This window comes from Sinocyclocheilus anshuiensis, unplaced genomic scaffold, assembly GCF_001515605.1.
Source record: "Sinocyclocheilus anshuiensis isolate Anshui unplaced genomic scaffold, SAMN03320099.WGS_v1.1 scaffold373, whole genome shotgun sequence".
Classification (NCBI taxonomy): Eukaryota; Metazoa; Chordata; class Actinopteri; order Cypriniformes; family Cyprinidae; genus Sinocyclocheilus; species Sinocyclocheilus anshuiensis.
This window is the reverse complement of record NW_015537962.1, coordinates 1,405,915-1,418,627: the sequence shown is the minus strand read 5'-3', so window position 1 is coordinate 1,418,627 and position 12,713 is coordinate 1,405,915. Positions and strand designations below refer to the sequence as shown.

Genomic DNA, 12,713 nt, shown 5'->3' with positions numbered 1-12,713 from the left:
AAGATCCAAACATGGCCCATTATAAGATTTCTAACAGAGTCAGTCACTTTTTGATTTTTTATCTGTTGGTATTTGATAGAATCAAAGATGCCATGTATCTAAACAAGATGTCCAGGACCTCCAGCAGAAATATAGGCCCACAACATTAAAAATACAGCAGTCTATTTCATTGTACACATGGGGTACCCCATCTTGAGTGTTTGTTGCTAAAAAGCAAATTTTTTAGTTACATATGACCATAGAAGCCAGTCCCATTTGAAGTTCCAGTCGTGTCTGACAACAGAATATGCTGGGGATTGTTTTTGGATGAGAGCATTTTCTTTTCTTGATTTTTTTTCTTTAAACCCTCCCAAGCAACATGTGGTGTAGGTGCTGTTTGATTTTTTTTTTTTTTAAAGGTTTTCTGACCCTGAGACTCAACTATTTTCTGCAATTCTCCAGCTGTGGTCCTTGGAGAGTCTTTAGCCACTCAAACTCTCCTCCTCACCGTGCATTAGGATGTTATAGACACACGTCTTCTTTCAGGCAGATTTGTAACTTTTTTTGTTGATTGGAAATTCTTAATTATTGCCCTGATGGTGGAAATGGGAATTTTCACTGCTCTAGCTCTTTTCTTAAAGTCACTTTCTAATTTGTGAAGCTCAATTATCTTTTGCTGCACATCAGAAATATATTCTTTGGTTTTTCTCATTGTGACGGATGATTAAGGGAATTTGGCCTATGTTTTCCCTCTCATTTATATTCCTGTGAAACAGGAAGCCATGGCTGGATAATTTCATGTTCATCATCACCCTGGTATGCTCAAAATTGTAAATATGAATGGGAATATACTTCACAGATATTTTACTCATAAGAATTTCTAGGGGTGCCAATAATTGTGTCCAATGTGTATTTGAGAAAAACATTTAGTTCATAATGAGATTTTCCCCCCATTTTCAATTGTTTTAGTTCAATGAAAGGTTAGATATTAGTGAATTTTTTTAAATAAAAGATCAAAATAATTAACAATGCAGATTTATTTTCACAGCTTTCTTTGATCATATTTACCAAGGGTGCCAATAATTCTGACCACGACTGTACATCTACAGCTAAACTACACATTTTGATCTTGAGCCGAACCCAAATTTATGAGGCTATCATCAAGACTTTTTTCATGTGCGGTTGCTTTGCTTTAGACGTTAGTCAAAGTTTCTTGTACCAAAAACAGTGATTTAGTTTTACATGCCCATTTTCCCCCTCCTCTCTGACCCTTTGAATTAAACAGGCTGTTACTGCACTTTTCTATATGCAAATGACCTTATTTCAAAAGACTTTAATACACCAGGGGTTCGAAAAAAAGGGCTTTTAAAAGGCAATAGTGACGTTTTAACTCAAGCTACTACTTTCTGACCATAAAGAGTAGTTTAAACCACAATTAACTGGTTTCTGGTAGTCTGGTTTCAACAACTTTCACTTGGGAGCAAAAATCTGCCTTTAAATTTGAAAGAAATAAAGATTTGAAATTTATCGTGATAATTATCGATATCGACTGATATGAAAAATTTTATCAAGATATTTTTTTTTGGCTATATCGCCCAGCCCTATTTCTACTGTAAGTGCATTAGAACCTGTGTTATAGTCAGTGTTATATCATTGATATAGCTTTTGTAAATGTTTTGAATTAGATTTTATTTTTATATTTTCTGCTCTCATTTGAATTTTAAAGTTTTAGTAATTTAGTTTTGTGTTTGTCATTTGTTTTTTGTTAAATATGTCTGTACAGTTTTTATCAAGTTTTAGTTTTTAGTTATTTTATTACTTCATATTATTCTAAACAAAAAAGTAAAAGGTTACTTTGGCAACTAGCTGAAATATTTTATTTTATTTCAGTTAATGTTTATTTTATTTCAAGTAATGAAAATATTTCTTTATGGTTTCAGTTTTAGTAAACAATAACCTGGTTACTAGGGCTGGGCAAAAAATCTGATTTTTCGATTAATCGTTTTTTAAACTATGGTCGATTCGATGTCGATTCTCAAAAGCCATGATCACGATTAATCGCATCCCAACACTAATATATTTATATGATTCCACCAAATCAGCTTATCTTTGTTAAATGGCACAGCTTCTTAATCAGTCAATCAAGCATTATATTATGATATTATGATAATTAAGCACTATTTAATGATAGAACTTTAGTGATTAGAACTAAAACTTGGTAACCATGAATGAATGCATATTTGTAATTTTAACTGAACTTAGGACTGGTGGTGATGCTTAAGGTATTGTTGGTCATTCAGGGTTTCTGAAAAAAAATAGATAATAGTAATATAATAATGGTACTAATTATTAACAGATAATACTACTACTAATAACAATATACATCACACTAAGGATCGATGAGCTGCTGGGTTCATGAATATTAATCACATTCGAGTGAACGCTGGCTTCCAAACAGGGTCGGTAGCCTTCACACTAGAGTTTACAGTACGTCAAATACAGGTACGCTGCGCATCCATTGAGATAAATAGCACAGAATCGCTTGATGGAGTACAACTCTCAAGCGCTCAGTCATTGTTCAGCGAGTGAAAATATATCTGTGCTATACTTATACTTGGCCTCCAACTCACACACTGGCGAGTAAAATCTAAGAATATATTAGCCAATGGCTAACGATAGACATCATTTAGTCACCCAGAGTGAAGATTTAGTCGCATATGCGAGTGATTTACTCGCAATGTAGAGGGTTGTTTAATGTGCCTGAAATAGAGTTTAAAAAACAAGTCTGTGGCTCTTAATTTCTTTTCATTAATTTGCCATTTGTAAACTGATGTTCATCGTTCAGTTTTATAAATATCAATAGCATTTGTATTAAATCTATATTCATCGAATCGAGAAACGAATTAAGTATCAAACCGAATCGAAAGCTTGTGAATCGGAATCAAATCGAATCTTTACATCTGAATCGATGCCCAGCCCTACTAGTTACTGTTAACTAAAGCTAAAACTATTAAAAAATTATTTTTGTTAATTGAAATAAAGTTGAAGTAAAATAAATATACAGATTAAATGAAACAAAATTAGAATGTTTTCATTGGCAGCTAAATTAAATAAATAAGCTAAAGCTGAAATACTAAAATTACTGAAACTAAAAGTAATAAATAAATAAATTTAAGCTAAATAGAACAGACAAAAGCACATTATAAAATTACTAAAATTAAAATTGAAAATATAATAGTAAAAGCAAATTCAAAATATTAATAAATACTATAGTATATAAAAATAATAAAGTAACACTGCCCGGGAACATTCCTTTAAATGCAGCTCAACACTCTTGTGTTCTGGTGAGCAGCAGAACTAAACATTCTGTTCGAGGTTATGTCACTTCCTTTACATTTAGCTGACAAAGTCACTGTTATCAGATCCAGTAACCACACACATTCACACTTGGTTAGAATCAAAAGAGTCCCATGAGCTTGCGAATTTCGGCAGAAGCTCTTGGCATGCCAAAGAACAGCTGTGGCAGGAAGTGACCTCAACACCAAAGAGCCGTCACACCTGCGGCTCACTGCTCATGTTCATGCACCTGAGCTACTGAATTAATCCACAGAGCGTCGATTTCGGTTCTAAAACAACCTGCCCTGACATTTTGGTGTGCAGTACTTCTTAATTCAAAGGAACAGAGTGAGAAAAAGACAGGAAGTTACCGTTTGTGTGAGGGCGATATGCCCGGTGGGCATCGCTTCATGCTGAACATGTAAACTGCAGCCTCGGCCGTAGAGAACAGACGACAGAAACAGAGGAATGCACAAACCACCACAGCCGACGCTGCCCGTCCATCCTGCAAAAACACACAGCCACAATATGAAGATGACAGGACACACTAGGATACCCAAACATAATTTTTCTTCTGAATATGCTGAATTAAATGAATTGGGAAGTTAAAATAAGTTATCGAAAATGAGATTATGACTTGTCAACAAAGGCCACAGTGTAATATGTTTGTTTGTAGGCAAGTTAATGCATGTGATTAATTGTTTTCACTTTAACGGCATTAAAAATATTTAATCGCGATTCATTTCAGAAAAAAATTGTTATTAATTAGTTACATTTTTTTAATCGATTGACAGCACTAATAGTAACATTGTTGGAAAAGGGCCGTGTGTGTGTGTGTGTGTGTGTTTACTCACCAGACAATGTACGATGCAGATGTTCCTCTGGTCCTGTTTGAGCCACTGGTGCATGTTTTTACATATACTGTACAAGTTCTTCAGAGTAGGAGCTCGTCTAGGCTGCCAACCACACTCTGATACCTGCACACACAATGCAATTATGAGTTTATCAAGTACAGTATGTAGGGCCTTATGAAATCGGTTTTATTTTTTCCTAAATAATGTTTTCATTTTTCTGGATCCTCTTTTTATATCAATTTCAATGGTTGTAATAAATGTAATAAAATTTCGTAATCAAAACCGGGAGGCTTGTGACTATCCAATTGACTGCCAAGTAAATTACACTGTCAAGGTCCAGAAAAGTATGAAAGACATCGTCAGAATAGTCCATCTGCCATCAGTGCCAACCTTATAGAAGAGCGTACGCTGCTTGCGTTCAGTGGATATTCTCCAAAATGGCGCTACGGTGATGCGGAGAGACACAGAGGAGACGAATTGTTGAATAAAGTCATTATTTTTGTTTTCTTGGTGTACAAAATGTATTCTCGTCGCTTCATAACGTTACGGTTGAACCACTGATGGCAGATGGACTATTCTGACGATGTCTTTCATACTTTTCTGGACCTTGACAGTGTAATTTACTTGGCAATCAATGGGACAGTCACAAGCCTCCCGGTTTTCATCCAAAGTATCTTAAATTGTGTTCCGAAGACGAACAAAGCTTTTACGGGTTTGGAACGACATGGGGGTAAGTGATTAATGACAAAATTTTCATTTTGAGGTGGAGTAACCCTTTAAATTAGTTTTAGTTAACAATAACAACACAGGATTTATGATATTAGGATAAGACATCAGTTTAGATCCCTGTAATCTGTTAGTCATTTGCAATCAAATGCTTTGCTGTCCACTCTCACCCTGTTGTGAAACCTGGCCGGTCTGTAGGAGCGTTTGGAGAGGTTGTATACTGCATAATGACCCGCGTGTCGAGAATCCAGGAACAGACGCACGTCCTCAATGTTATTCTTAATTGCAGATTCAACACCTTCAGCTGGGAAAGACATGACTGCAAAAACACAAATAGACAGGTAAATAACTTTAACACCATTACATTAGAGTTAAGACATCCAAAATGAATCTGAAAGCTGTAATACACAGCTGACTGTACCTGCTAGTCTGGAGGTGATGTAGGACAGGTCCAGTTCTCCCTTAGCATAACTGAGACAGGACAGGACACATGTTTAGATGCATGAATGCAAGAACTAAAAGAACATCTAGATTACAAGCTAAACCTCGACGGAAAACCTGTCAACAAGAAAAAGAGTAACTTTTGTTGGCTTGTATGTACAAACTTTATTACAAACTCTGTTAGAAATCTGGGTCTAAAGGCAAAGACTAAACTTAAAGGAATAGTTCACTCAAAAACTAAAATTGACTTACTTATATTCCTTCTGTTATGTACACTATTGTTCAAAAGTTTGGGTAAGTAAAATTTCTTTTAATTTTTTTTAGAAAATTAGAATGATTTCTGAAGGATCATGTGACACTGAAGGCTGGAGTAATGATGCTGAAAATTCAGCTTTGCATCACAGGAATAAATTAAATAAATTTTAAATTCAAATAGAAAATAGAAAGTTAATTTAAATTGTAATAATATTTCACAATATTACTGTTTTTTTCTGTATTTGTGATTAAATAAATGCAACTTTAGTCACTATTTATTTATATAGAAGGCTTGGAATACTGTGTGATATATCATTGAATATAGTGAACTATTCCTTTAAAGTTATTTGAGGAGCAGCACTCACACATATGGATTTAGTAGGCAGCTGTTTAAACTTTCAAGAAACACTACTGATCAGGGTAATGCTGTGCTGATGGGAGCAGACTCAGACTGTGGTTATGAACAAACAGCGAACAAAGCATTGAGATGAAGGTGGAGTGAAGTTCACACACCATCTCTACACATACAGTACACACGTGTAACGCAAAAACATAGACACACAGGCGCTGTCCCATAGTTACCTGGAGCTGCAAGGGGTTGGCGATTTGGGACCGAGAGACGTGATTCAGGAACAAAATGAACAAAACAAGACAATGAACAAAAACAAATGGAAAGCAAAAATGGGCCAACTGAGGAGAAAATAAACATGACAGACTTGTGGAGACGTTGAGGGGGATAATTATTAAACATGATTAATGAATGCAAACAGATTATGGAAGGGGAGTGGAGGGGAATTTATGATCTGGTAGATCAGTGTGTGTCATAAACAAAACCCTGATTGAGTTTACCAAGAAATTAACGTCCAGTCACTGCAATTAGACAGATCAAATTTACCTTATTATGAAGATAATCATGATCGAATCAACATGGACTCAGAATTGACCCCATTTAATTTTATAAATGTCCTTTGTTTTGAGTATGATGCATAAGCATATGTTATTCTACATTAAAATGCCCCAGGCTAACTCATTAAAAAGAAATGCTTCATATGAGACAATTATTCATTAAAGGGGATATCATGACTCACATGTTCAGGAATAATTGTGCAGCATGCATTATAATGAGGTAGTATACTGTCATTTATTTTTTTGCTTTTATTTTTTATATTTGAGTCAGTGTTGCTATTGGTAACTAAAATTAAAACTATCAAAGTTCTGTTAAATGAAATAGAGCTGAAATAAAATAAGAACTAAAATGACCTAAATTACTAAAACTTAAAAACATAAATGAAAAGCTAAATAGGAAAATGTATAAATAAATACATAAAAAAATGACAAAATACATAAAATTACAAGAACTTTAACTAATATTAAAACTAATATTATTAATCATAAAATATGAATATATATATATATATATATTTAAAAAAAAACAATTAAAGCTAAATAGGAATATTTAAAAAATAATAATGTCAAAAGACATTATTATTAATTTTATTTTTTTATTTAATATTACAATTACTAAAATGTAAGGGTGCTCCGATCAGAATTTTTTGGGCCGATCACCGATTGTCGATCACAGGAAGCAGTATCTGCCGATACCGATCACCGATACCGATCTTTTTGAAGCTTTCTTTTTATAATGTAGAATTATTTATAGTGATGCTCCAGACAGGATTTTTACAGACATTCATTCAGGGCCTGAATTTCATTTTGGAAAATGGGGGGAATTCCCCTCTAAGGTGAATCTTGTGGGTGGGGGGTTTAATTTGAGGGGTGGAGGGGGGCATTTTTTTGACAATTTTAAAAAATATATATAATTATCTCACCTAAATGTTTGATCATGCAGTGCATTTTTGTTTTTATAATGGGACAAGCATACACCGTCTGCAGTGCGTATGCAGTCAATGTGCGGTACATAAGCGGTGCAGAAGCAGCACGGACTCATTCTGCTTTCACACAGAGGTCTGCTCCTGATCCGCGGCTGTTTACCACAAACACAACATTTATCCATTTTGATTTCAAATCCAAACGTTGTTACTGAAAATGCGTTTTGAGCATTGTGATTCTCTTTTTACGCAGTACAGTAATACAATTTTTCATAGACGTGTTTAAATGCAATAAATATAAGCAAGAGTATGTGTGAACAGAGATTGAGATGGTGCCGCTGCATGTCATGCTGAACCTCTCACAGCAGGTGTGTCATCAGCAGGTGTGTCATCAGTATTTTGATATGGGCCTTTATAGAGACCGCCGATCAAACTTCCCAGAGCGATTATCGGCCGATAGTGATCGGTAGCCGATCAATCGGAGCACCCCTACTAAAATTAAAACTAAAATCAGGAATATTTAAAAATGTATAATGACAAAAGACCATAAAATGACTAAAATTAAAACTAAAAATATTTAAAAAATGACAAGAGACACAAATTTTCAAAAAGCTAGATAGGAATGTTTTTTTTTAAAAGACATAAAATTAGTAAAAGTTCAACTAAAATTAAAATGAAAGTTGAAAATATAAAAACAAAAGCTAATTCAAAATATTAAAAACTACTACTGTATAATAGTATGTCATAATACTACTGATTTGAGATATACAAATACATGTAGTGCAATTTTGGGGTAAAATACTCTTCATTTAATTATTATATTATACATTATTATATATTATAACTTTGAAATTAAACAAAATATATTTATAAATCAAGAATTCTCTTGCTTAGTCCTCCATCTTGAATGGATGTTTTCGCCACAATGCACTCCCTCTGTGAAGAATACATGTAATGCTACTGCAGAATTTGCTGAAAGGAAGCTAGTATAATTATTCTATTAATCTATTTATACTAGGAATAGAGACTTTGGAAAACATTCTCAAAGACAGCAGTGGGTGGCATTGTTTGTGAGCTAGATTAAGTGATATCAGATTAACCGCCAGCAGATAACTAGTACTCTATCCACCACTATGTCCTCTTCCGCCATTCGGCTGAATCTGTCAATGGCTCAGCGGAAAGAGAAGCATCATAACGAAACCAAGGCAAGCCAAAACACACTCGAGCAAGGCGTGTGCACTAGTTAATATGGGACAGCCGCAGGGGTGTTTTACTGCAGACTGAATGCATCGCTCACCTGGCCACCGACTGGATGACTTTGGAGGAAGTGTCTTTGATGTTGGTCAGGAATCTTTCGGTTCCTCCTTTCAGAATATCCAGGAAGCCTCCACCCATGGCCGGGTCTGTGTCATACACACCTGGAGATTCAAACAACGCTTGTCAAAAGAGCTTTTACAGGACAACAGCTTTGATGAATATATTTGACATATGCACACAAGAAATGTCTCTATGCAATGACTCACAACCATCTCATAACACAAAGAACTGTTCTTTACAACCCAAATGATCAGATCTAGGGGTTATTTCACTCTAAAATGCTAAAGTTTCTGAGATTCATGCCATCAAAACTTTAACAGATATTTAAGAGTTTTGAAAACACTACCCTGTAAACAAGCAGCATTTTTCGCTCTTCTCAGTTATATTGGATGTTCATGCCTTGTAAAACATACAAACTGAGGTTGGAGGCTTTATATGGGTTTGATGGGCTCTTCAGTCTAAGTTGGCTACTCATGGACAGAATAAGACACAAAGTTTACCAAATTTCTGTGGCTATATATGTGAGATGGCCATCATCTTAGCATTTGGGTCTAAGATCTACAAAATTTCTGGGTCAATATGATAACCATTTATTTAGAATGACATCTGCCGATACAGACTAGTATAGTTTGTTGGTTTTGGTTTTATTATTCATTACTTAGATAATATGAACAAATGCTTTTATGGACCAATATATCAGTGCATCCTTAATATCAAATGCTTATTCTGTATTCCTACACCTTCGCATTGTGATGCAAAACCAAATAACTAACATACATTAACCAACAAAAAATTACTAACCAAACAAAAAGTAACTAAATAACTAACTAAATCATGCTCATTGTTAGTTCTTGTTAGTTCATAGTTAACGTTAACAAATGATTATAATAAAACGTTAATAAATAACTAAACTAAACCAACTAACAAACAAATAATAATAATAATAAAATTAACCAACTAACTAAATCAACCAACCAATAAGAAACAGGAATAACTGGTAAAACTTTACAATAAGGTCTCATTTGTTAATATACGTTAACATAAACCAACAGCATTTGTTAATGAATAAACATGTTAATTTCAACATTTACTAATATTTTTTTTTAACTAAAAAATGTATTATTCAAAAGTTGCATCGATTAACATTAGTTAATGCATTTTTACTGCATTTTTTATTAACATTAACAAAAATACTGTAAAAATATTGCTCATTTAGTTGTTAGTTCTACTTGTTGTTAACTAGAGACAACAACAAACATTAATGTATAATAAATAATTAACAGACATTAACAAAAAGAACAAATAAAAAACAACCAAAATTGTGTGAACTACAATAGTATGCATAGATAAAAGAGATTATTTAGATACAGAAGTCTTGAAGGTACAGTAGCAAGTGGATTTAAGGTGAAAAAGGAAATGCTTCAAAAGTGTAGAATATGACCCATATAATGGGCTGAAATTTAGACTGTAAATTAAAAAACAAGATCGTGTGTGCAGTTACGTGTGTGGTATTATCACTTTCTGACTGCGTTCAGTCAGAAAATCAGAGTAAACTCAGAAGATGGTCACCAGAGGGCCAATCCTCTTACAGAATGGAGAGAGAAATTGTCCCTTGAAGTAAATATGGGGGCAGGGGTATGTACGAGGCATTATCTGTTTGTGTACAGTATTATGACAGTGTGATGGTAGGTGGAAGGTTACACTCATGTAACATCATACTGGCTGAAATATCAAGGCTAGCTACATTTTCAAAGTTGGTTCTTGCTGATGCATCCGTCCACTGCTGTTCAGGTTCCTTGCATGAGTGAGTGTCTTTATGTATAAACACTTCAATGCATTTGTGTGTGAATGTCTGTCAGGTAAGAAGTCACGCAGAAGAACTCAAAGCTGTCTTAAAGAGCTCATTCAAACTGCGTGTGCAGTTTTAACAAAAGAATAATGATATGACTGATGATGCTGTATCCTGTCTCTCTCTAATAAAGTCTAAAATACTCTTTGATATGAATCACTCACAAACAAAGTACTTCTCATTACCACAAAAGCTGGCATGTGTAAAGCCACAAATCATTGTTTTACACAACTCAGCCAGTTCCTGAATACATTAATCTGTGGTATTAAGAGCTTTTCAGCAGTTTAACAAAGTGTACAAAAATACAACTGTGCCGGATATTACTTGTGTATATTATTAAATGCTGCATGTTACCATTTGTAGAGGGGAACTGTGAGTTTTACTTTACACATGCACTCACAAAGAGGAAAATTCACAGCCGATGAAATATTTCACAGCAGAGTATATGTATACTAACAAAAACTAAAACACATTAACACACAATCAAAAAAACTAAAAAAGAAACAAAAATAACTAAATAATTAAACATTTACAAACCGATAATTAAGAAATAAAACAAAAATCAACCAACAACTATCAAGAATAACTCAATCATAAAAAACTAACAAGAACAAACAAACATGAATAAAAAATAACTAACCAACAACCAAAAATACCTAAATAACTAACAAAAATGAACAACCCAAACAATAATTAAAAAGCTATAACTTGTTTAAGTAAAAATCAACAACAAACATTAATAAACCAAAGAATAACTAACCAAACAACTAATAACTAAGATTAATAATAACTAGCAAATATTAACAAAAGAATAATTCAAACAATCATTAAAAACATACAAACAACAACCAAGCAACAAGACCAAACTAAAGAAACAACTAAATAACTAACAAACAAACAAACATTAAAAACAAACAATAACTAAAGTTATAATCTGTGTAAGTAAAAAACAAACAAACAAACCGACTAATAATAACTAATAACATAACTAACAAATATTAACAAAACTAAAAATTAAACAAAACAAAAAAACATTCAACATAAACTAATGAGAATAATGCAATCATTAAAAAACTAACCAAAAACAAGAACCAGCAAACATAAATAAAAATAATAACTACCCAACCAATAAGACTAACTAAAGAAACAAACAAGATGTTCTAAATAACTAACAAACAAACAACTAACAAACCAAACATTAAAAATAACTAACCAAACAATTATAACAAGGATAGCTGAAACTAAAAATTTGACTAAAACAAACATTAATAAACAAACAAAAAACAACTATCTAAAATAACTATGTGCATGTTACAGAACTGAAAATGTAAATGGCACCAGAAAACAAAGAGAAACTTCCAAACGTAATGCATGTAAACTAGGGATGCACCGATATGAAAATTTTGGCCGATACCGATAACCGATAATTCTTTATTTTTGAAAGCTGATAACCGATATGTTGGCTGATAAATCTATATCCAAATTTTTATATACTTTTTGAGAGCCTGATTACAAAAAAGGTCTCATCATTAAAAGCCACATCCCAAACACTTCAACATAAGCAGCCTAGCTTGAACGGTGTACGTTTTAAAAATAATTTTACTCTCCCATTACCAAATTTAGTCATAAAAAAGTCTTACAAATAAATAAAATAATGCATAAATAATGCAAACAAGTCACTGGACATCATTACATGTGTAAAGAATCAAAATGAATGCGCCATAGATCAATAAAACGGAATAGCCTCTGCACGGACAATAATTAAATGATTTTAATTACTAAACCATATTGTTGATGAAAATAATAAGAGAAAAATACAAGTGGTTGTTATTATTAATAATGTATCAATGATTTTGAAAAAGTAACACATTAATACCACAGTTTTAAATAGCAGCCGTTTGAGTAGCGCGTGCTGAAGCTGAAGAGCTGAATGAACACGGTAAACTGAAGCGTTTTGCTGGCAGCTTATTTAACTCAAGGAAATGCATCCTGAGATTAATATTAATACAACATAAACATAATATTACAACTTATATATGTACAAAATGACGCAGTTATTGCGTGCTATAGTCAGAATGTGTGATCCTGTTGTGGATGCACTCTTCCCATAACAACGCGCTGAAACAC

The 12,713-nt window shown here is 33.4% G+C and overlaps 1 protein-coding gene across 4 annotated transcripts in view; it reads right to left on the bottom strand.

Moving 5' to 3' along the window:
- The window catches only part of LOC107667379 (cyclin-G-associated kinase-like), a 52,918-nt gene that overhangs the window by 18,119 nt on the left and 22,086 nt on the right, over positions 1-12,713 (bottom strand). For 3 of the 4 annotated variants that reach the window (XM_016459062.1, XM_016459036.1, XM_016459053.1), the window contains exons 11-16: positions 8,718-8,838; positions 6,174-6,179; positions 5,317-5,366; positions 5,066-5,214; positions 4,170-4,292; positions 3,687-3,820 (exon numbers count right to left, since the gene is read on the bottom strand). In XM_016459062.1, the coding sequence (XP_016314548.1) occupies positions 3,687-3,820; positions 4,170-4,292; positions 5,066-5,214; positions 5,317-5,366; positions 6,174-6,179; positions 8,718-8,838 (583 nt within the window). The remainder of the gene's footprint in view (positions 1-3,686; positions 3,821-4,169; positions 4,293-5,065; positions 5,215-5,316; positions 5,367-6,173; positions 6,180-8,717; positions 8,839-12,713) is intronic. The other variant, XM_016459047.1, reaches the window with a different exon arrangement.